Source organism: Callospermophilus lateralis, chromosome 13 (assembly GCF_048772815.1).
Source record: "Callospermophilus lateralis isolate mCalLat2 chromosome 13, mCalLat2.hap1, whole genome shotgun sequence".
In the NCBI taxonomy this organism is placed as follows: domain Eukaryota; kingdom Metazoa; phylum Chordata; class Mammalia; order Rodentia; family Sciuridae; genus Callospermophilus; species Callospermophilus lateralis.
The window spans coordinates 79,103,753-79,129,122 of NC_135317.1; the positions used below are offsets into that span (position 1 = coordinate 79,103,753).

Here is a 25,370-nt window from a genome sequence, read left to right on the forward strand (position 1 = left end):
AGCAAGGGAGAAACACAGAGGACTCCTGTCCCAAAGACTGGGATTCTTCCTATCTGCAGGAACAGGGGGCTTTTTATAGAGGTGATTCAGAGAAAAATGAGATTAGGGAGGAGGTTAGGGAAAAGAAGATTGGAAAGAAATAAATATAAGTTTCAAAGCCATAAGGGATATAGTCAAAGTATCAAGTGGACCTCTGTTACATTACTGATGAGGAAACTGGCACAGAAATTTGCCCAAGATGTGACAGGGCTGCGCACAGCTAGAGCTGGAATGCCAAGGGTTCTGCTCTTTAGTTAACAGGGGATGGGAGCAGTCTTAGGAGGTTTGTTGACAGGTGAATAATCAACCTACCCAATACCCCAAACCTGAAACTAAGGTGACATGGTAAACCGTCCACCACTCTGGGATCATGGAAGGGAGGTTGGGAAAAGGATACAAGTGGATGAAATTTTGAGTTGTGACAGGATCAAGGGCGAAACGGCACAGCTCTTCCTTCCAGTTGATGGAGGGGCAGTTAGCTGAGCAGTGTTTGGGGTGGGGCTGTGTTTGGGGTGGGGACTGCTTCAGCCTTTAGGCTAAGGGAGAGCTGATGAAGAGACTGGGTGGGGAAAGCTGCCTGATTAGTTGCTTTTTTTCTCTTAGCAAATAAAATGCCTACTGCCTGCCAAGTACTCTGTGAGGCCTTGGGGATATGGTAATGAGCAAAATGGACATGCAGGGTCCTTGTCCCAGGGAAGCACCTACTGGGGGCTGGAGTGATGGTTTGCAAACCTAAAACAGTCCACTCAACTCTTTAGAAATGCTAAGAGGAGAAGACAAAGGTCTAAACTGCCCAGCCTGTGTGGGCAGTCAGCAAAGGCTTCTCTGAGTTTCATTGAAACTGAGGACAAATGGTGAGGTGGACTAGGAGGTCCAGGCCAGGAAACAGCACATGCACAAGACCCAGGGCAGGCATGAGTTTGGACCCACAGAAAGAGCAACAAGAATCATGTAGCTCAGATGGTAGGAAATGAGGTTAGTGAGAAGGCCGTAGGCTAAAAAATTTTAGCACAGGCTAAAAAAATGTTTTGACCCCAACAGCTATAGGGAAGCTGCTGAAGCACCTTGTAATAGGTAATGTGGGGCCCCAGTGTGATGTGTATCCTGTCTTCCAATTCTGAGCTGAACCCTCATATAGACTAATCTCAGGTGATCACCTCACCGGCTCTGTGAAGATGGGATCTCCACCTTATGGAGGAGAACATTTGGAATCCCAGACAGCAGTGGTCTGGGCTCACGTATAGAGACCACACCATCCTCCCTGGTGTTCCTAGAGATTCCACCTATGCCCATATAGACTAGGGGAGACACAAGGAGCCTGGATTTTTCTCTCTGTCCCATCTCTGAGCCCTCTTGGTGACAATATCGCTCCTTGAATGCCTCGAGTTCCTAAGGTAGCCCATCCAGAGCTGGGAGGGTAGATGAAGTGCAGCGTGCTCACCCTGGATTGCATTCCCAGCACTACCTCATAAAGTAACTCAACCAGAATGGGGAGAATCATGCCCTGAGGACTTTCAGTGGGAAAAAAATCTGCCCCTCCCTACCCACCTGGGGCTGGGCTGGCTTCAGTGCAGATATGCTACCTGCCTGGGCCTGTCTGAACTTCCCTCTTAGACCAAGTAAGGCTAAGAGGGAAGCCGGAAGCCAAAACTGAGTGTGTATTTGCTCTGGAGACCCAAGGGATGCATCAGCAAGGAACTAAAGAGGCCCTAGGAGAGGTGGGCTGAGCCTGTGGGCCTCCTCAGAGAGAGAGGTGTGGCAGGGTGGAAGAGGGTTCCCTGCTGGGTGAGCCCTGAGGGCTAGGCACTTGAGCCAATGCCCTCTGCCTACTTACTGTCTGCCTTACTTGCAGGCAAATCCTGCCTGGTTGGCGAAATCCCTGTTTTACAGGTGGGAAAACTGACTCATAGAGGCTAAATAACATTTTTAAGATCTCACAGTCAGTAAAGAGAACTGAGATTAAAACCCAGGTTTAGTTGGACGTGACGGTGCATGCCTTTAATCCCAGCTACTCAGGAGTCTGAGGATCACAAGTTCAAAGACAACCTGACCAATTTAGCGAGATCCTGTCTCAACATTTTAAAGAAGTAGCTCAGTGGTGGAGGACCCCACAGTTCAATCTCCAAAAGAAAAACGACAACAATAACAACTTCGGTTTGAGGGACTTTCAACTTTTGCATTTTTCATTGAGCTTCAGTAACCAGAGAAGAGCTCACTTACTTCCCCAAGAGTCTCAGAGACTTCATGGAGGAGGTGACATTAGTAGGGAGCCCCTCCTCTCAGGTGCTTAGTATTCAACAGGAACTCAATAAAGGTTTGGATGAATGAAGAAAAAGTGTCACTGCTGGGTCCTAGGTAGCAGCATGGGTGGGTGGGGGAGGGCTGGGCTTTTGGTTGTAGAACCCATCAGCCATATGGGTTTCTGGGGTTTTTTTGTTTGTTTTTTGGTACTGGGGATTGAAGCCAGGGGCTCAATCACTGAGCCACATCCCCGGCCCTTTTATTTTGTGCATTTTATTAGAAACAGGGTCTCACTGAATTGCTTAGAGCCTCACTGAGTTGCTGTGGCTGGCTTTGAACTCGAGGTGCTCCTGCCTCAGCCTTAGGAGCTACTGGGATTACAGGCAGGCACCACCGCACTTGGCCTGTGTGAGTTTATCCATCTCTGGGAGTGACGGACCTTCTAGGCCTCTGCAGTCTCACCTCCACAGCCAGAACTTGTCTCACCTGGCCATGGCCTTTCTTAGCAGGAGCTACTACCAAGTTCCTAAGTGCCTGTGCTCTAAACATGCAGAACATGAAGGGCCTGCTTTTTTTCTTCTTTGCGGTACTGGGGATTGAACCCAGGAGTGCTCTACCACTGAGCTACACTCCCAGCCCTTTTTATTGTTTTATTTTTGAGATAGGGCCTCCCTAAGATGTCAAGGCTGGCCTCAAACTTGCTATCCTCCTGACTCAACCTCAAAGCACCTGCTCTTGATAAAGGAAGGATGTGGCCAGCACAAAAAAGAAAAGAGGTCTGCCTCTGGGATCCCCAGAGGATAGAAAGGGGGGGGGGTGCCCTGCAGGGAGGATGTGGGGCTTGCAGTCTGCCTTCACTTTCCTTGCCCCCCACAGGAGCCCCAATGGCTCAAATTGGCCAGGGTCAAGTTGCTGGTTGCAGAGATAGGAGTATACCAACACCCCGACATCAGTCTGAGACCACCTCAGCCCTTCCCCTGATGAGGGAAAGCCACATCCATACAAGGTTTGAGTGTGGGGACAGTGTGGATGAGAGGGTCAGGATGTTTGAGTGTCTCGGATTCATTGGTGGGTCAGAGCTGGGGGTGTGGAGATGGGGATCACCTTCAGGGGAAGTGCTGGGTGTTGCCGGCAGGTAGCTTGGTGGTAATTTCAATGAAGTTTCTCAAAAGCCACCTCCCTCTGCTAATGGGAGCCTCCCCAAGACACCCAACCAGATGGGGTGAAGTAATTCAAGAACCTCAGGCAGAATCAGGGTGGTAGCAATCCAGGGGATCCGTGCAGTCTCCAGGGCACCTCTCTCTTTCATATATTTTACATGCTGGGGATGAAACCCAGGGCCTTGTGCATGCTAAGCAAGAGTCCAACCACTGAACAACATGCTTGACCCTTCATATACATGTCTCACCTGTCAAAAAGCCACTCTCCCTCACAGTGTGCTTCTGATGATTAAGTTCAATAGTATATCCTTAGGAACTTTAAGAACTCAAGTGACCTACAAAAACAAAGGGGTAGTCACTCATTCCACAAACATCCACTGAGCAATGGATCTGGAGATGAAAATGGAACTCAAATCCAGCCACAGATGTATGTGGCTTGGAGGAGGGGCTGCCAGGTGAGATATGGCGGAGGAGGCAGGGGTTATAATGCAGAAGAGGAATGAGGGGGTGGGGTTGGGGGGAGCAACCGCACTTCTGATGGGAACCACATAAACTGCCTTTTTACTGTATAACTAAAAAGAACCATTACATTTAAAACAAAATTGAGCTCCAGGGCTCAATGCACCTTTCACCTCATAATCTTCATACTAATCTGTATTATCACCCTCATTTTACCTGATAAAAAACCAGGAATACAGAAGTTAAAGTAGTTCTCTGAAGTCACTAAATCTGGTGAATAACAGCTGAACTCTGAACTCTATCACTCTGACTTCAAAAGCTATGTATATTTAAACTTCTTTTTAAGAACCCCCTTACTTTGTTCAATCCTCCATTAATTTTTCTTCTTCTTTTTTTTTTTTTTTTTGTACTGGGGATTGAACCCAGGGGTGCTTAATCACTGAGCCACATTCCCAGTCCTTTTATATTTTATTTAGACACAGAGACTTACTAAGTTTCTTAGGACCTCACTAAGTTGCTGAGGCTGGCTTTGAACTTTATCCTCCTGCCTCAGCCTCCCCAACCACTGGGATTACAAGCGTGTGCCATCATGCCTGGCCAAAAATCCTTTGAAAGCTACATTTTCTTTTTTAGAGAATGTCTCCTTTATCTTTCTTTCAGGCAAAGTCCCCAATATCTGTCACTTTTTGTGAGAAGGGTCAGTAGGGCACGAAGAAGGAAGAAGTGATCTGAAAGGAAAGATCTTATGCAGGAATCAGAGTCTAGGATGAACCAGAAATCAGACCCCAGGCCAGGCCCCCTACCTCTACAACACTCCAGTCTCCAACAGCAAAGAGCCAGGGAAGAACAAGAACAGAACTGACGCTCAGAGAAGTGTCTTGCTTTCTGGTCGCCACGGCTAGCCTTCCTTGTAAAGCTCACTTCCCCCAGGAAAATTAAGGCACGTTTTATCAAGCTGCTACGCTAACCCTCACCTGGAAGAGCAGACAGGGAGGGCATCTACTCTAGGGGACAAAGAATGTCCCAGAGAGAAGGTCCTGGGGAAGGAAGGCCAGTAAGGATTGGTTGGGCATATGGTAGCAAAGAGCCCTCACCAGACACTGGGACTGTCTTTAAGGAGAGGTCTGAAGGATGGTGACGTTCTCAGTGTCATCACCAGGGCTCTGTAGCTCTCCTTCAGTCTCCTGGGTCACCTTCTGTCCTAACTGCATCTCCTCTGCTAACCTTATAATGACTTACCTCCTTGTCTGCCTTCGCCATTCAGCTTCTTTGAGGTAAAACCCCACAACTTAGCACATGAAGAGGGGGCCTCTCCTGAGGACATGGCAAGCCTGCTTCCTAGGGTCTGATTTTAAGTCATATCCCGCTCCAACCAGGTGCTCAGAGCCCTGTGCAGCCCCAAGGCCTGAGCTCCACCCTAATCCCTGAACTTCAGCAATCCCTTTCAGAAGTTGGCCACAAGCCCTCTGCTCCCCTGTCTCCCTTGTTAGGATGACGCTGGAATTCCTGGGTTCTTACACCAGGCCTGCTCTTCCCATCTCTGTTACCTACTGCCCTATGGACACAGGAACAAAGCCTCAGCCACTGTTTAGGGCAGAGGGTGCCCTGATAGGATCTGAGTCCCCAAAGAAAGAGGGAAGTAACAAATGTCATTTATCCTCTGTCATTTGCCAAGCAAAGAAATAGGCTTGGCACATGTTATCTTGTTTAATTGGTTTCCTCATCCTGAGGCGCTTTTTTAAAAAAAAAATTTTTTAGTGGTAATTGGACCCAATACTTGTATTTTATTTATTTATTTTTTATGTGGTGTTGAGGATCAAACCCAGCGCCTCACACATGCTAGGAGAGCGCTGTACTACTGAGCCACAACTCCAGCCCTCATCCTGAGGCTTTATTAAAAATATTTTTTTTTTAGTTGGAGATGGACACAATACTTTTATTTATTTATTTCTGTGTGGTGCTGAAGATCAAACCCAGTGCCTCACACGTGCCAGGTAAGTACTCTACACTGAGCCACAACGCCAATCTGACAATTTTGATCTAATATTATTCACAGGAAACCTATGTGATGTTTCCAAAATACCACAGGGCTCATTTTGCTGTCCTCCTAAAATTTCTGCAAAGATCAAGTCCCTGCTGTCATCAGGATAATTAAAAAAAAAAAAAAAAAGTCCTTTAACTGGCTTCTAAGAGTCTGATGGGTCCTTTCTATGATTTTTTTTCCATGTTTATATATTTATTTTATATATTTATTTTTGGTACTGGGGGTTGAACTCAGGGGTACTTTACCAGTGAGCCACATCCCCAGCAACTCCCCCCAACCTTTATTTATTTATTTTTGAGGCAGGGTCTTGCTAAGTGAGTTAGGACCTCACTAAGTTGGTAAGGCTGGTTTTGAACTTTCAATCTTCCTGCCTTAGTCTCCTGAGTCAGTGGGATTACAGGTGTGTAATTGTCCAGGTGTAAATGCCTGGCTTTTTTTTTGAGTAACTATTTTATTGAAATATAATTAATGGGCTGGGGTTGTAGTTCAGTGGTAGAGCGCTTGCCTTGCATGCATGAGGCCCTGGGTTCGGTCCCCAGCACCACATAGAAAATAAATTAAAATAAAGGTAAAAAGAAATATAATTCACATACCATAAAATTCATTTTTTATTTATTTATTTATTAAATTTTTGAGAGAGAGAGGGAATTTTAAAATTTATTTTTTAGTTGTTTTTTTTTTTTTTTCCGGTGGACACAACATCTTTGTTTGTATGGGGTGCTGAGGATTGAACCCAGGCTGCATGCATGCCAGGCGAGCGTGCTACCGCTTGAGCCACATCCCCAGCCCCAAATTCATTCTTTTTAAAGTACATAAGTCAATGTGTGTTTTTTTTTTTTTTAGCTTATTAACAGAGTTGTACAAGCATTCACAATGTTAGAACATTTTAACTACACCAAAAAGAAACCCTGTATTAATTACAAGTCATTCCCATTCCAACCTTTTTCTAGCCCCTGGGCACTAATCTGCTTTATTTCTATGGATTTTTGTATTCTGAACATTTCATATAAATAAATCCTGTAGCACGTGGCTTTTTGAGACTGGTTTCTTTCACCTAGCAGGATATTTTTAAGGCTCGTACACATTGCAGCACGTATCTATACTTCATTCCTTTTTGTTGGCAAATAATATTTTATTGTATGGATGTACCACATCTTTGTTATCTTCCATCAGCTGATAGTCCCGTGTATTGGGTTATTATGTTATGAACATTTGTGTAGAAGTCTGCATAAATGTTGGTTTTCATTTTCTTGAGTAGAAGCCTAGGAGTGAAATTGATGAATCATATTGCCACTCTGCTTAACATTTTGAGGAACTGCTAAACATTTTTCCAAAGCGCTATACCAGAAATGTATGATGGTTCCCATCCTCACCAGCACTTTTTGTGTGTATGTGGCATTGGGATTGAACCCAGGGACTCTACACTGAGCTATATCCCCAACCCTGATTTTTTATTTTGAGATAACATCTCCCTAAATTCCCCACTCTGGCCTCAAACTTGTGATCCTCCTGCCTCAGCCTCCCAAGTTGCTGGGATTACAGGTGTACATCACCAAGATCATCTTTTTTTTTTTTAAATTTTTATTTAAAAACAAATTTTTTAGTGGTTGATGAGCTTTTATTTTTATTTTACTGTCGAGAATTGAACCTCTCACATGCTAGGTGAGCACTCTATCACTGAGCCATAACCCCAGCTCCATCACCTTGTTTTTCTTTTTTTCTTTTGATTTTTTAAAATTTATTTTGCATTACAATTCTTCATCACCATTACACAATGATTTATCATATCTCTGATTATATATAAGGTACGTTGACACCAAATTCACATCTTCATACATGTATTTTGTATAGTGATAAGGGTCTCCTTTCACCATCCATGCTATTCCCCTCTCCCTCCCTTTCTCTCCCACCCCTATTCCCTATCTAGAGGTAATCTTCCTCCCTTGCTCTCCCTTCCAACCCCATTTTGAGTCACCCCCCTTATATCAAAAAAGACATTCAGCATTTTTGGGGGATTGGCCAACTTCACTTAGCATAATCTGCTCTAATGCCATTCATTTCCCTGCAAATGCCATGATCTTATTTTTTATTGCTGAGTAATATTCCATTGTGTATAAATGCCACATTTTTTTTTTATCCATTCATTCACTGAAGGACATCTAGGTTGGCTCCACAGTTTAGCTATTGTGAATTGTGCTGCTATAAACATCGATGTGGCTGTGTCCCTGTAATATGCTGTTTTTGGGTCCTTTGGGTATAGTCCGAGAAGAGGAACAGCTGGGTCAAATGGTGGTTCCATTCCCAGTTTTCCAAGGAATCTCCATACTGCTTTCCAAATTGGCTGCACCAATTTGCAGACCCACTAGCAGTGTATGAGTGCGCCTTTTTCCCCCGAATCCTCACCAACACTTACTGTTGTCTTCATAATGGCTGCCACTCTTACTGGAGTGAGATGGTATCTTGGAGTAGTTTTAATTTACCTTGTTTTTAAATTATAGCCATCATGATGAGTATCAGTAGAATTTCATTTTTGTTGTTTTTTTGGGAGCAGGTTGGAGGGAGTTTTGGTACTGGACATTGAACCTAGGGACACTCTACCACTGAATTAGATCCCCAGCCACCCTTTAATATTTTTTGGTTGTTAAGTGATCACAATACCTTTTTTTTTTAAAAAAAAAAAAAAAAAAGAGAGAGAGAGAGGGAGGAGAGAGAGAGAGAGAGAGAGAGAGAGAGAGAGAGAGAGAGAGAGAGAATTTTAATATTTATTTTTTAGTTATCGGCGGACACAACATCTTTGTTTGTATGTGGTGCTGAGGATCGAACCCGGTTGCACGCATGCCAGGCGAGCGCGCTACCACCTGAGCCACATCCCCAGCCCATTTTTTTTTTTTTTAATCCCCAGCCTTTTTATTTTATTTTAATTTTTTTTTTTTTGTATTTTTTTTTTTTTTAAAGAGAGAGTGGGAGAGAGAGAGAGAGTGGGGGGGAGAGAGAGAGAGAGAAAATTTTTTTTTTTTTAAATATTTATTTTTTACTTCTCGGCGGACACAACATCTTTGTTTGTATGTGGTGCTGAGGATCGAACCCGGGTCACACGCATGCCAGGCGAGTGCGCTACCGCTTGAGCCACATCCCTAGCCCCGATCACAATACCTTTATTTTTATGTGGTGCTGAGGATCAAACCCAGTGCCTCACACATGAGAGGTGAGTGCTCTACCACTGAGTCACAACCTTAGCACCAGATCCTCATTTCTTTTTAATTTCTATTTTGAGACAGGGTCTCCCTAAATTGCTGAGACTGGCCTCAGCTTGTGATCCTTCTGCCTCAGCCTCCTGACTAGCTGGAATCACAGGTGAGCACCATTGCGCCAGCTCCCCAGTGACGAATGATCATGAATCACATTGTTTTCATGTTCTTATTTGATATCTTCTTTGGAGAACTGTCTATCCAAATCCTTTGCCTATTTTTCAGGGTAAAGGCGGAACACTGGGGATGAACCTAGGGGCACTCTACCCTTGCGCTACTCCCCCAGATCCCACATTTTATTTGGAGCAGGGTCTCACTAAGTTGCTGAGGCTTGTCTGGAACTTGTGACCCCCTTTCCTCATCATTCCCTTGTACCCTTCCTATGTCACTCACAAGGGCTAGAAGGAAATGGCTTCATGACTTTAATTTTTTCATACTTTTAATGATGTATGACCATCTCTGATGAGCTTTTCCTTCTTGGCCTTTTCTTCCCAGAGGTAGATGTGCCTGATCATGAGGCCACCATCCTGTTTGGCTTTGGCCACCAGCCTCACACAGTTCACTTGGTGTCCCATGCTTTTCGGAACTATCTCCTGAGACAGCTGCCCCTCCACCAGATGGCCCAGCACGAAAAACGAGGCACAGTACTGAGGCATCCCCTCGGGGTCGTAGCCCAGCTCCACCTGCCCCTTCTTCAGGGCGTACTTTCCCTCCATGATGGAGCCTGTCATCACCTGCACTTTTCTTAGGTTCAATGGATGGTTCAAGATCACGGTCAAGTGGTCCCCTACATTAACATCGTGCGTCCAGAAGTAGGACTCATCCAGAGTGTAGGCCTCCCAGGGGAAATGGACATTAGAAACTGTCATATCTGTGAAAACGGCAGCAGGGGGGTTGTCGGGACCAAAAGGGTCGGTTTCCCGATCGAGCGTGGCCTTTTGGTTGTCATCAAAGGTGGGGTGGGACACCCTGTAATAGAAGAGAAATGGTCTGCAGATGATTGATTTCTCCTGGACCATAAGGGTGCGGAAATGAAGGAGCAGTTTGTCTAGGGGTTTCTCCTGGTGGAAGAGGAGCAGGAAATGGGCCAGCTGTGGGAGGTCCTTGCTGTGGAAGAGTTTGCCAAGGAAGCCTATGTCCGAGAACTCCAGTATCACCCACGGACTGGACTTCATGGTGGCCACCTGAGAATGGATTTGGGTGACAAAGTTGGGGGAACAAAAGACATTGTCCTCGATTAACAGGAAGTAAGTAGAGAGATTTGTGGCAAAGCTCAGGAGGAAGGCGTGATCCACGTTCTGCTTGGAGTACAATTCCTCTCGACTGGCCTCATTCTGGGTGCCATTCACAGAGGGATAGACATCAGATGGAGCGTGGATCAGTAGCAACTGCCCGGCCAAGATCTGTGGACTGAAGAGTCTTGAAATTTCGGCAATGGTTTCTTTGAGCCAGAGGAGGTCAGAATCCGCCAGGTGGACCAGTACGGTGAGGTGTTTCTCCTCCTCCGGAGAGGAGGCTTGGTACAGGGAGACCAATGTATACAAGAGGCCATTCGGAGTCCATTGTGATGCTGAGGAGATCCCCACTGTGAGCCATGCTAAGGAGAGGGACAATAGGGACAATTATCAGTGTACAAGTGGTAGTGAGGGTTGTCAAAAGAAGTGACCCAGCTATCCCTCTCCTCAATCTATACCCAAAAGACTTAAAAACAGCATACTACAGGAACACAGCCACATCAATATTTATAGCAGCACAAATCACAATAGCTAAATTGTGGAACCACCCTAGATGCCCTTCAATAGATGAATGGATTAAAAAAATGTGGCATTTATACACAATGGAATATTACTCAGCAGTAAAAGAGAATAAAATCATGGCATTTGCAGGTAAATGGATGGAATTAGAGAAGATAATGCTAAGTGAAGTTAGCCAATCCCAAATAACCAAATGAAAATGTTTTCTCTGATATAAGGAGGCTGATTCATAGCAATAGAGAGGGAGCATGGGAGCAATAGAGGAACTCTATTGCTCATGAGAAAGGGGTAGGAGGGGAAAGAAGGGGGCATGGGGTCATTAATGATGGTGAAATGTGATGAACATTATTATCCAAAGTACATGTATAAAGACACGAATTGGTGTGAATATACTTTATATACAACCAGATATGAAAAATTGAGCTCTAGGGCTGGGGATGTGGCTCAAGCTGTAGCGCGCTCGCCTGGCATGCCTGCGGCCTGGGTTCGATCCTCAGCACCACATACAAAACAAAGATGTTCTGTTTGCCGAAAACTAAAAAATAAATATTAAAAAAAAATTCTCTCTCTCTAAAAAAAATTGAGCTCTATATATGTAATAAGAATTGTAATGCATTCTGCTGTTATATATAAATAAATAAAGTGCAGGTGGGGATGTCATTGAGGACCTTCTCTCTGCTCTATCCTATTTCTCATCGGTTCTTTCCTTTGGTAGAGGTGATGTTTATATCATGACTACTCAAAGTGCGGTTCTTAGTCCAGAAATGTGGCCTCATCTACAAGTTTATTAGACACACAGAATCTTATTTATATATTTATTTTGTAGTACAAGGGATTGAACCCAGGGGTACTCTACCACTGACCTACATTCCCAGTCTTTTTTTGTTTGTTTGTTTGTTACTGGGGATTGAACCCGGGGGCATGCAACCACTGAGCCACATCCCCAGCACTTTTTTGTATTTTATTTAGACACAGGGTCTTTGAGTTGCTTAGGGCCTCACTAAGTTGCTGAGGCTGGATTTGAACTCAAGATTCTCCTGCCTCAGCCTCCTGAGCCTCTGGGATTACAGGCATGTGTCACTGTGCCTGGCTCCCTAGTCCTTTTAATCTTTTTTTTTTTTTTCTTTTTAAATTAATTTTTATTGTAGGTTGTTCAAAACCTTACATAGTTCTTGATATATCATATTTCACACTTTGATTCAAGTGGGATATGAACTCCCATTTTTACCCCGTATACAGATTGCAGAATCACATCAGTTGCACAACCATTGATTTACATATTGCCATTCTGGTGTCTGTTGTATTCTGCTGCCTTTCCTATCCTCTACTATCCCCCCTCCCCACTTTTAATCTTTTGAGACAGGGTCTCACTGACTTGCCCAAGCAGGCATTGAACTTGCAACCCTGCCTCAACCTCTGGAGTAGCTGGGATTACAGGCAAGCACCATCATGCCAAGCTAGATATCCAGAATCTTGCCCTTTACCTCAGAATTTGCATTTTAACAATAACACCAGGGCTGGGGCTGGGGCTCAGTGGTAGCACACTTGCCTGGCATATGTGAGGCACTGGGTTCGATTCTCAGCACCATGTATAAATAAATAAAGGTCTATCATCAATTAAAAAAAATATTTAAAGGGGATGGGGATGTGGCTCAACTGGTAGCACGCTCGCCTGGCATGCGTGCAGCCCGGGTTCGATCCTCAGCACCACATACAAACAAAGATGTTGTGTTCCCTGATAACTAAAAAATAAATATTAAAAATTCTCTCTCTCTCTCTCTCCCTCTCTCACTCTCTTTAAAAAAAAAATATTTAAAAAAAATAATAACACCAGACGACATATACACGTGAGAGACTAAGCTAGGTGATGCTAAGTCCCTAAGGGTTCCTCTGAATCATTAAACCTTAAAGTTTGAGACATATGGTTTATGTGCTCAATAAATAATAGATATTATTATAGTTATTATGATTTGTTTTGTTTTTTTACCTAGTTCATCTTCTCAAAAGTCTCCTTTGAAGACAGTGTATTAGAAAAAGGATTTTCTCTAGAAATCAGGAGCCCAAAGTTCTTGTCCCAGTTGTGCCACCAACTGTGGTCTTCAACAAGTCCTTTCACCTGTATGTTTAGTTCTAAATCCATAAAGCCAAGGGACTTGGACTATGTGACTCTTAGACACACACTAGCCCCCCACCCCTTTTTCATGGTACTGGGATTGAACCCAGGGACACTCTACCATTAAGCTATAACCCCCATCCCTTTTTTTGCTTTTTATTTTGAGATAGCATCTTGCTAACCTGGGCAAGTTGACCTTGAACTTGTGATCCTCCTGCCTCAGCCTCCTGAGTTGCAGGGATTATAGGCATGTGCCACCATGCCAGGTTAAGACCCCTTCTGATCCAAATGTTCTCTTATCCAATGATTGCACCACCTTCTTATAAATATTTTATCTTTTTCTCTCCAGTGATTCCAACTTTTTTTTCACAGTTATGTATTTTATTATTTTTCTACCTAAGCATATAGATAACCTCAACCTCAATTAATTTCTTTTTAATACTTCATACTTTTTTTTTTTTTTTTTGGTACTGGGATTGAACCAAGGGGTGCTTTACCACTGAGTTACAACCCTGGCCTTTTTATTTTTCATTTTGAGACAGTCTCACTAGGTTGTTTAGAGCCTCACTAAATTGCTAAAACTAGTCTTGAACTTGCTATCCTCCTGCCTCAGCCTCTGGAGTTTCTGGAATTACAGCCATGCACCACTGCATAGAGCCACATAGTCATTCATTCCTAGGTTATCAGTCATAATTGCAAACTCAAATATTAATTTCCATAAAATAAGGAGACTCATGCTCCTCGTTGTTTACCTAATATGAACAGGTACACTCTTGAAGATGAGAGTAAATACAGTGTAATGTTCAGTAATGTTTTATGTAATTGACATATTTATTCTATATTTATTTATCTTTTCCTTCTTCTTCTCATACTCCTGATAGGTAAATGCCTTGGGGAGTGGGGAGAGAATTGTCTGCCAGATTGAAATACTCCTGCCTTTTCTCCTCCTCTCACTTCCTTCCTCCCTACCTCCCTTATGTTCCTACTTCCTGGTACCATCCTTCCCCTCCTTAACACTCACTCTTTTTTCTGCGCTGGATTTTTTCCAGATATTTGAAGGTGATGGTCTGCCAGTCTTCTAGTGGTCTCGGGGTCTTACGGCTGCTACTGGTCTCCTGGGGCATCAACAAAGGCAAAGCATACACCTCCTTTCTTTAAAAAAATAAAACATACCCCACTTCCAGGGGTGACCCATAAGCTTTTCTAGGTAAAGTGGTGGAGTGGGCCACCTTCTCCAGCATATTTTCGGGATGTCCCAGTCATGAGTCAAAGGATCCAGGGCCCAAGCGGTTTTCATTCCCTCTTTAAAAAATACACGCAGCTTCTTTAGGGACTAATGGGCCCAGATCCATACCCCAATTCTCTTTGGAGCTCCCTGTTCTCTGGTGGAAAGGTACAGGGAAAAGGAAAGCCCAGGTGCTTTGGGGAATCTGCTTGTCCTTGTTGAGAGCCACAGTTTAGTTGGAATGACACCTGGCATTTTGCTAGAGGGAATGGTTGAAAGGTGACCCTGCTCTGGGATTAGGGCAGCTCTGGGATTAGGGCGGATCCTGCTGGGATTAGGGCGGATCCTGCTGCCTCGGGCGCCTGCTACTTTGGAGTTCTCCCGGTTCCGGTGGTTCCGGTTCCGGGAGAATGGAGCCTAGTGGAGGGAGTGTGTTCCCGGGAAGTGTGGGTAGAGTTCGGGAATAAAGAGTTGCTGTTTGAATCTACAAGGCTTTGTGGCGGCTTGGTTATTTCGTGCCCAGCCAGACTGCGGCAGTCCTCACTATTCCCAAACTACACCCCCAATTCCCAAACTGAGAGCAAGGGTTACTACTTGGCCCTTAATAGTCACCATCTTTTGGTCATCTTCAATTTCCCTAGGGATTTTCAAAATGAAGAAGAGCCACAGGATCCCCACTGAGGTTAGGAAGCATCGCCTGGTGGACCCCCACATTGTACCTGCTGCATTGGGATGTGGGTCCTGTAACAAAAAGTGCACATGTTAAAAAAAAAAAAAAATGTCAACATGTAAAACTGGAGGACTCTTCCCCTCCTGCCCATGCCTAGATCTTCCCTTCTGTCCTTCCAGAAGGCTCCTGGCTTGTCTGCCCTACCCCCCAAATTCTGGCCTACCTCAGGATCATCCTTAACTTCTGTCCAAATGCACTCTTTTATCTGATCTAGAAATCTACATGGAGAGAATACAGCTTTATTTGCTGCCTCATGAAGGGAGATCACGCAGGGCTTGGTGGTGCACACCTGCAATCCCAGCGACTTAGGAGGATCGCAAGTTTAAGGCCCGTCTCAGCAACTTAGTGAGACCCTGTCTCAAAATAAAAAAATAAAAAGGGCTGGAGATGTGTCTCAGTGGTAGAGTGCCCTGAGTTCAATCCCCAGTATTGAAAGAAAAAATAAATACAACAGGGAAGGTGACCTGTCCTGTGATGATGTTTGCTTTGCTAACTTCACTTCATCCATTTGTTGGGAGATGATAAAGCTTTGCTGGGTCTTTACAGTGTGGCCACTGAAGCCCAGGCAATGCTTTTTAAAACAAAAATAAAACTATTTATTAAAATAGTTAAAATTGAAGTGTTGCTCAATCCTATGCCAAAATAGTGCTTTTCTTGCTTTATTTTTTTTAAAAAAAGACACCCTTAATTAATTCCAATCTTTAATCTTCCAGATCTTGATTAAAACATGATTCTGTTAACTTAGAGTAAAACATTTTTTTTCATGAGCCTTGGGTTATTCAGGCCACCTCAGCCTCAAAAGTACTTCTATGCTGCCCTCTTCCTCTTTAGTGACTTTTCTGAAGTGAGAATGTGTTTCTCTGATGGCTTCTAGATTATCAGAGGAAAGGCTTTTTTTTTAAAGAGAGAGTGAGAATTTTTAATATTTATTTTTTAGTTCTGGGCAGACACAACATCTTTGTTTGTATGTGGTGCTGAGGATCGAACCCGGGCCGCACGCATGCCAGGCGAGCGCGCTACCGCTAGAGCCACATCCCCAGCCCGAGGAAAGGCTTTAATATGCCTCATCACCCCTCTCATTTTTTTTTCCCTTCATGCTCAATACACAAAAGAAACTGTAATCAGTGATTTCTATGCCCCACAGACCATACTATTCTCTGATGTCCCCCATTTTGAGGTAAGCCTCCCACTTTAGTATTTTGGTGGAGGTTAACAAGTTTCTCTCCTTTAACCATGTAGTTTTTAAATTAGAGTTATAAAGTAGTACTTACAGAGTGATGAGCTATAAAAATAATACATGTAGTTGTAGGCTTTACAGAAAGCTGTTCTTACCTGAATTCCTTTAGTAAAGACTTTTTGTAGCCCAGGTGACTCAGATACAAACTTTCATGGGAAAGAACGGGACTTCTCTAGACCATGAACACATGCACAGAGAGAATAAGAAGGCTTTACAATGTCAGTTAAAGGATTTCACCCCCACAGACATAGCTGTGTCCCCCTCTGTCCTGCTTGGCATGTCTACCAGTCACATGGGAGGATTGCTCTTACTGGGCCCACGGGGATCAACAGACTTCTGGAAGGTGGAGCAGAGAGAGAAAGAATAAGAGGAGCAGGGGTGATCAGGGTCAGTCACTGTGAGTAAAGAACAGAGGGTGAGGCTGAGCACAGCCATCTGGGGTCTCCACTGGTTTCTACCCCTGAGCTCAGCTCCCTCTGTGATGCTACTCTTGTGTCCCTGCCACCTACTCCCTAGCATCACAGGGACACACGCACAGGACTTACATGTGAGAAGATTATGCTTCATAATTGGGAGCTATTCATTTGCTTTCACCATCAAGATCAGCTGCAGTAGGACTGTATCTTTTTGCGGGGAGGGGATTGAACTCAGGGGCAAGCGACCACTGAGCCACCTCTCCAGTCCTATTTTGTATTTTATTTAGAGACAGGGTCTCACTGAGTTGCTTAGTGCCTCACTTTTGCTGAGGCTGGTTCGATCCTCCTGCCTCAGCCTCCCAAGGCCCTGGGATTACAGACGTGCACCACCATGCCCAGCTAGTACTGTATCTTTCAACAGAGAAAATAGGAGAGAGACTTGCCAACACTACCCTCCCTATGTCCTCTGTTTCCTTGCTGCTCTGTCATATTCCCTCCTTCTTTGCCATTGGCTCCAGATATACTTGGCCTGGACTTCCACTCCCTCAACCTCAAGCTCTTTGCATTTATCCTTTCTCTTTTGGATGACCCCTTTGTCCTCTCTAGTGAACCACTCCCACCACTATGGAAAGAAGATTTATCTCCCAATGGGGGGGCAGGGGAGACAAAAAGCAAAATGCCTCCCTGAATTCATGTTCTCAAGTTCTGTCCCATGGCTCTGAAACTCTATTCCAAAAAGCGCTTGAAAGTGTTGCCTTTCTTGATTTGCTCACTTCCTTTCACCTTCTATCTCATCCCAGGCAACCTCCCTGCAGCCTTGACATGCTGACCACTGCCTCCGCCTTGAAACATTTTTTCTCTTCACCCACTCTTGCTGCACTGGACCTTTGTTCCCAGTTTCCTTTCTGCCTCTGTTCTCTTTTGAACCTGCCTGTGTAGAAGGGTCCCAAGGCTCTGTCCTTGGCTCTCTTCATACACACTCTCCCTGGGCGATTTTACCCAGGTGCCATATAAGTGTCTGTAGCTCAGTGGCTGTCTGTGTATATCAGGTAACTCCCAAAACTTTTTTTTTAATTAATTGATTTATTTTAATTAGATATATATGACAGAATGCATTCTAATTCATCATACACAATTGCATCACAACTTTACTTTTCTATGGTTGTACATGATGTAGCGTCACACTATACATGCAGTCACACTTGTACCTAGGGTAATGGTGTCCATCTCACTTGATCCTTTTTAATATTTTATTAGAGACAAGGTCTTGCTGAGTTGCCTAGGGCCTCGCTAAGTTGCTGAGGCTGGCTTTGAACTTGTGATTCTTCTGCCTCAGCCTTCCTAGTTGCTGGGATTACAGGTGTGCACCACTGTGCCTGGCACTCTCAACTGTTATCTCCAGCCCTGACTCCTATTGTGACCCCCATTCTGAGCTCCAATTTGATTATTCATTTGTGTGAATAAGAGGAATAATACTAACAATAATAATAAAATAATAAACATTTGTATGAGTAAGAGGTATTTCAACATTTTTGTGTGTGTGTATAAACTTGGAATCAAAGAGGTATCTCAAGTTTAACAAAACCAAAATAGAACTATAGATTCTGCTTACTTCCTGAGTCATTGACCCAGTTTCCCTCTTTTTAGTAAACAGCACCACCATGTACCTGATTACTCAGAAAAAAAAAAAAAAGTCTAGGAATTATCCTTAATGCCTCTCTCTTCTTAGCATCCCATATTCAATCTATTTAGACCTGTTACCATTTTCCCCAAAATTTGACCCTTTCAGCATCACCTCCTGCCTGGGCTATTGCAACCACTTTCTAATTGGTCTCTCACCTCCACCCTTGTTCTCTTGTAATCCATCCTCTACATGATGGATGGTCTGAGATCTTTAAAATTTTGAAATCAGCAGGCACAGTGGCATCTAGAATATAAGCCCCTGAAGCATAGGGACTTTGTTTTATTCAACGCTATAACTTATACTGGTCATAGTACAATCATGCTCAACAGTTCTTATCAAGTCACTGATTATTAGGAACCCTTTGATAGTAGTAAGGGGTCAATTGTTCTTCAGCAAATACCACATGAGGTGCTGGGGGGCATAGCAGTGCCAGGAGGCCTGGGCAGTATTAGAGAAGGGCAGTAGACTAGACGCATGATGATTAAGAGCTTGGATTCTGGACTTAGAGAGTTCTGCCAGAATCTGGTTCTACTAAACTTCTTGTCCATGTGGCCTTGGCCACATGACTCAGCCCCTCTGAACCCCAGTTCCTCATATATCAAAAGAAGATAATAGCGATGGCCTTAAGAGTATTTACAAAGAGGGAAACAGATCATCCCTACAAAGATGCCTGGCACATAGCAAGCACTCAATGTTAGCTCTTTTATATGAAGAACTAGCACTTGCAACGGGAGAGGCCAGCACCACTTTCTTTCCCCTCATGTTTGAAAGGTTCATCTCCCCTTATTTCTAAATTCCAGCTAGGTTTTGCTTTTGGATTCTTCACTCTGAGAACCTTTCTGGATATTGCCATCCGATTTCCACTTCTCTGAGGGATTTGCAGGAGAGGGGTGGGGAACAGGGAGGGGAAAAATAAATATGAAAAAGCTCAGCTGGGCGTGGTATCACATACCTGTAATTCCAACGCTAATTCCTCCTCAAGGCTGAGGCAGGAAGATCCCAAGGTCAAAAGCCAGCTTCAGGGGCTGGGGATATAGCTCAGTTGATAGAGTGCTTGCCTGGCATGCACAAGGCTCAGGGTTTGATCTCTAGCACCCCCAAAAAAGCCAGCTTCAGCAACTTTGTGAGGCCTAAGCAACTTAGTGAGACTCTGTCTTAAAAAAAAAAAAAAAAGTCTGGGGATGTGGCCCAGTAGTTAAGCACACCTAGGTTCAATCCATAGTGTTCAAAACAAAACAAAATAAAACAAAACAAAACAAAAAAAACAACCTGTGACATCTTCTAGGCTCCTCACCAACATAGTTGTTATGGGTAGGACACCTGCCACATAGTGCCAATTGCCACTTTTAGTGTGACTCTGACTTAGCTGGAAGTCAGGGTCCTCCTCAAGGCCTAGAAGCACGAATACAACCCCTTGGGATAAGAATGGGACATGAGGCACCTCTGGTCCTGCCTCTCTCCCTGTGGCTCAGCAGGCGGTCCCTTGGCAACCATTGTCTCTGCTAAAGGACTCAAACTCATCCTCCCACTGGTGGCTGCTGGCAGGTGGAGAGGGAGTGGGTTCCACACAGAACATAGTCAGACTAAAGCCATATATATATATATATATATATATATATATATATATATATATATTTTTTTTTTTTTTTTTTTTTTTTTGCTGTGTTTGAAAAATGTGAATAAAGATTGAACATTGAAATATTGGCATTGCTTACAGGAAAGCCTAAATAATTGGTTTCTCATGGAAAACTTGGAACTTGGTGCAATCCCTTGTCTATGCAGTGATGGCCTGGGCAGTAGCTGGACATGCATTCTCACTTCTCCATAGACTCTATGTGACTGACTTCACTAGTGTATTTGTTAGGCCCCAGAAAGCACTAAGATCTTTGTTTATTGGTCCTGGGCCTCTAACCCAGGGATGCTTTACCACTGAGCCACATCCCCAGCCCATTTAAAAATTTTGAGACAGGTTCTCACTAAATTGCTGAGGCTGGCCTCCAATTTGTGATCCTCCTGTGTCAGCCTCCCAAGTCGCTGGGATTATAGGCATGGGCCACCACTCAGTTCTCTTATTTTGAGACAGGGTCTTGCTAAGTAGTGAAGACTGGCCTTGAACTTGTGATTTTGTCTTGGGTGCTCAAGTAACTGGAATTATAGGCATGAATCACTGCACTTGGCAGTATTTGAGTTTTATTTGTCGTTTTGATATACGAGATTGAAGCTAGGGGTGCTTTACCACTGAGCTATGTCCCCAGTTCCTTTTTTTTTTTTTTTTTTAATTTTTTAGTTATAGATGGGCACGATATCTTTATTTTTTATTGGTTGTTCAAAACATTACAAAGCTCTTGACATATCATATTTAATATCTTTATTTTTATTTGGTGCAGAGGATCAAACCCAGTGGCTTACATGTGCGAGGCAAGTGCTCTGCCACTGAGCTAAATCCCCAGCCCCTGTTCCCAGTTCTTTTTAATGTTTCATTTTGGGACAGAGTCTCATTAAATTGCTGAGGCTGGACTCCAATTTGTGATCCTCCTACCCCAGCCTCCTGAATTGCTGGGATTACAGCCATGTGCCGCCCACCATGCCTGGTGAGATGAGTCAGCATTTGAAGCCACTGTAGCCTAGCAGGAGATAATGGATATTGACAGTTTATGGGGCAGCTGGTGGTGAACTTGAGATCAGGCCTCTATGTCCTTTTTCCTTAGCTTTAGAACAGTTAGCCTGGTGTTTAGGGAAGATCAAAGGCAGGTACAAAGATGGCCATTCTAGTCCTGGCCCTGCTATTATTATCGGTATGATTTTGGCTGATCAGCCTTTCTGAATCTCAATTTCTCTCTGTGAAAAATGATGACAATAATACCACATACTTCATAAGTTCAGTCAAGTAGACTGTGAATTACTCCTGGCTGGTGGCCCTGTCTTATTCAGGTTAGAATGTTATTTCCAGGTGTTCACAAATCACCCCTTCTTGCCAAGGAAGAGAAAAAGGGGAATGAGCATTTACCATTTACTCTGTCAGACGCTGTGCTCAGCATGATGTGGTTGAATGCAGAATTTCAAAGGGGCAAGGTAAATGGGGTGGTGCTCTCTCAAGTTCTGACATAGTGTTGCAGTCTTTTATCCTGTTAAAGTCTTTCATCCCAGATACAGAGAATTCCAAACATTCCAGCTATCCAGGGCCATTGAGCATACTGACAGGGTCCCCTCAACTCTGAGACATGAGTTGGGGTGTTGGTGGTGGAGTTGCAGGGCTATTGGGGAATGTGGGGTTTCCTCTAAGCTTCTCTCAGAAGCACGCACAATATTGCTCCTTGGGAGTTCCAAGCCTCTAAAGTGGCCCAACCGGAATGGGAAGGCACACCTGGAAGCCCTGGTGTTACTCTGCCCCTCCTATAGGCAGGGTAGCCAAGGTAGCAGGCACCGTGGGAACATCCCATTTTCCAGTGCCTGACCCATACCAGGGTCTAGCCCTTTAGGTTCCACACCCAAGTAAGCCAAAGTTTAGGTCTGAAGGTGCCGTCACCGTGGATCTCAGTTGGGCTGAGTCAGCAGGGAAGAGATATCAGGACTGGAGAAGGTGCTGGTGGGTGTAACTCTTGGTATAGCCCTTTTCCTACTATGCAGAAGGCCCTGGGTATGATCCCCAGCAACAGAATAAAAAGAAAGGAAGAGCCAGGACTGGAGAGGGAGAGGAGATGGGAAGGAGGAAAAAGTATTTAGTTACCAGGAGCCTCCTCAGCTTCCTAAGGACAGAAATGAAACCTTTACCCTGGTGTGAACTGCAGCCTCCACAGCTGGAGTTGAGGCAGAACAGGGAGCACTGAAGTCCCACAGAAGAGACCAGTGCAGCCAAAGGGAAAGGTTGAGGGTTCCAGGGAATTAAGTAGGGCAGGGGACTGGGCGGGGGAGACTGAGAAAAGACGGGATTTTCTCGTGTTCACCCACCATGTGGGCGCCCCCAATGCCCCACCTCCAATCTGCTGTGAGCTTCTTTCCAGCTCCGTGTGGGCAAGCAGATTGATTACTCTATCCTCAGTTTACTGGAGTCACAGAAACTCAAGCCCATTTCCCCTCCCTTTCAGTGTTGGTGAAGCGTCTACCACGTGTCTGGTTCCGGGGACGGAGAGGGACTTCACTCCTTCCCTCTAGCGGCTTACCATCTGAGGGAAGAGGCACGTACGTGTCGAGCAGAGGACAGGGACACTGGTGGGAGAAAAGACATAGCGAGTCACATGTGCAGCGATAAACGGCAGGAGTCCAGTATTGTGGGAATCAAGAAGATAAATAAAACTAGGAGACAAATCCCATAGGTTTGTGGTTTGTCCCGAGGACATCTGACACCAAACATTCCAGAGCACCGGAGGCGGTGAGCTGAGAGGATGCTCGGATCGGAGATGAGCAGCTGAGATGCACTAGCTGTGCACGGGACCCTCGGGAAACCGGGGAAGGACCAGCAGGGCTGCGGAGGGAAGGGTGTTAGGAGGCGCAGACCCCAAGTCTGGGCGGAAGGGAGCGCGCGCGACAGCCCGAGCCCTGGGAAGTGTCCCCGGCGGCCGCGGCGGCGGAGGAGGTGGGGAGCCGGCTCTACACGTGCGCTACGTGCTGTGCTGGCCGCCGCCCCCTCCCCGGCCGCTGGGGAGCCGGGCCTGCCCCCCATCATTCGTGGGCCGAGTCTCCGGCAGTGAGCGGAGGGATGGGGAGGTAGAGGAAGGTCGCTCTCTCTGTTTGGAACCCAGGAGCGGGGTCTTCCCATCGCGGCGACCGGAAGAAGCTCCGGGACGCCGCAGCGGGCGGGCGAGTCTGGAGGCGAAGGCAGATCCGGGGGAGCCGGCCGGGAGTGGGACCCAGCAGGTTGGGGGCTGAGAGGAGCGAAAGCAGATGACGATCCTAGCCATGTATCGCTACGATCTGAAGCCGCACAAATGGGGGCAGTTTGGGGAACGGAGGCCCGGGCGGGGGTGGAGTGTTGTCCAAGAGTAAGGAGGGGGTTCCTGGAGACGTGGCACTCGGAACGGGGCTTGGTTCCGCTCGGGCCGCCTGGGCTGCAGCCCCGCTGGCCCCCGGGAACTCGGATCTGGCCCCGCCCAGGCCTTGCTCCCGGCCCTCGGGGAGCCGTCGCCCCAGCACCTCCCGCCCGGGGTTGCCCAGGTCCGGCCTCTGGGGCGTTCAGCCGGCCCCAGAAGAGACAATGCGTCCCGGGCCCCGCCCCCGGAGGCTGATGCAGCCCGGGCCGCGGCCAATCACGGCCTGTGGCTAGGCTCTTTAAAAAAAGAAGAGCCGGTCGCGGTGTGGCTGTCAGCTGGAGAGGGATCCCTCCGCCCATGTAAACACACATCATAAAGGGCAAGGGGAAGCGTCTTCTGCGGGGCGGGGGAGCTGTCGCCTTCCAGGAGAGCTCTCCCGGTCCCTAGGTTCCCCTAGCTATCCTGGCAACCGCCCCCTTCCTTAACGTCACATCGGGTGCGTGCAGAGCCAAACAGCTGCTGCCTGATCTGGGAGCTACAGTATCTCATCCTTTAGGGGCACTACCGGAAATGGAGGAAGCAGGATTGGGAGACCTTGAGAATTGGGAGCGAGGAGTTCTACCATACTGCTGAAAATTGAAAAAGATTTTCTTAGACTCATTACTCCTGTGCCCTTCGGTTAAATGATAGTCTCTATTCACATATATCGAGATTTCTTGTCGAAGTTATACCCACCCAGCTCGTAGGATGCTAACGCTAAAGGATCAAAATTCTTACTGCTCTCCCAAGAGATAACGCACGACAGGAAATCAATTCCAGAAATGCCTCCCAAATACAATGACTGCTCTCCCTAACACTTTATTGTGAACATTTTTCAGCAAAGTTAAAACTGCACAAATTCCTCTATATCCACTATCTAGATTCTACCATAATAACTTGCTATATCTACTATCTTACACTGATTTTTTTTTCCCCCTCTAATGGGGTTGCCAGCTGCCCCCCTTTGCTTGAGGTTCTATTGGGGAGAAGGAAAAAGCTTATCCAGATCCCAAAGCCCTAGAGATCTAAGAAAAGGTCTACCATCTCCAAGGACTGCTGTGTCCCTCTGGGAAGTTTAATGAAGAAGAGGCCTTCTTTTCTTTTCCTCCCTCTTTCCCTTCGTTTTTTTTTTTTTTTTTTTTTTTTTTTAAATCTAATTGAAGATCTTTAAGGATAAGATGAATCTGATGAAATTACTCTTGAAGAATCTTGAAAGCAGGGGTAGGGCTTCAGTGATGACTCCTCAAGGCGATCATGATAAGCAGTCCTTTCATGGAGATGGCTGCTTTCTGAATAAAGGAGATCAATTCAGTGTTGAAATTCTACATTTTGAACTTTTATCACCTTTTCTGGGGCTAAACATACTCCCGCATCCCCCAAAAGTGTTTCAAATATATTTATATCTCTAAATTAGTTACCCTTACTTTGCTTCCCTTGCCTTTGCTGCAAAATGGGGATAACAGCAATACCTTCCCAGTATGTCTGTTAGAACAGTGCCTTTTGCACGAGTAGCATTACATAACTAATAACTATGCCCAACCCGCAGCTCCTCCCCGCCCCTATATGCTAATAATCCCCAGATTTATGTCTCCAGTTCTAAACACCCCCCCCCCCTTCAGATTTATATCTTTCAACCTGTTGGATATCTCCAGCAGTATGTACCAGAGACACCTCAAATTCAACACATCCAGAAGTGAACACATTATCTTCTTCCCTAGAATAGCTTTTTTTTTTTTTTTTTTATGTATAGTATGATCTGAGTGAATGTCCAGGCGATGCTAGGGGGCCAACATCCACTCAGACAAGTATGCCACACACTAGATTCATCCTTAATACTCATGGTTCCTTCCCTTTATCCCTAATTTTATTTCCTGCATGTGCATCTCTTCCTCCTAATCAATAGCATCACTGTCTTAATTTTAGCTCCACGATTTCAAGATTATTTCAAGCGCCTTTTGTTCCTTTCAAATCCAACCTTGTGGTTGAGGATAACACTTTTCCCTGCAACACGACT

At 45.3% G+C, this 25,370-nt stretch overlaps 1 protein-coding gene across 2 annotated transcripts; it reads right to left on the reverse strand.

The window, feature by feature from the left end:
• Positions 1 to 9,280: 9,280 nt before the first annotated feature.
• LOC143379366 (alpha-1,3-mannosyl-glycoprotein 4-beta-N-acetylglucosaminyltransferase-like protein MGAT4E) lies at positions 9,281 to 16,431 on the reverse strand. 2 transcript variants are annotated; one of them, XM_076831940.1, is made up of 4 exons: positions 16,346 to 16,431; positions 15,003 to 15,024; positions 14,080 to 14,173; positions 9,281 to 10,788 (listed from the first exon to the last, which is right to left on the reverse strand). In XM_076831940.1, the coding sequence occupies exons 2-4, from the start codon at positions 15,009 to 15,011 to the stop codon at positions 9,623 to 9,625; spliced, it is 1,269 nt and encodes a 422-aa protein (XP_076688055.1). In that variant the 5' UTR covers positions 15,012 to 15,024; positions 16,346 to 16,431; the 3' UTR covers positions 9,281 to 9,622. The 2 variants fall into 2 exon arrangements, with proteins under 2 accessions (XP_076688055.1, XP_076688054.1); XM_076831939.1 differs by having other exon boundaries at positions 14,896 to 15,024.
• Positions 16,432 to 25,370: the final 8,939 nt, after the last annotated feature.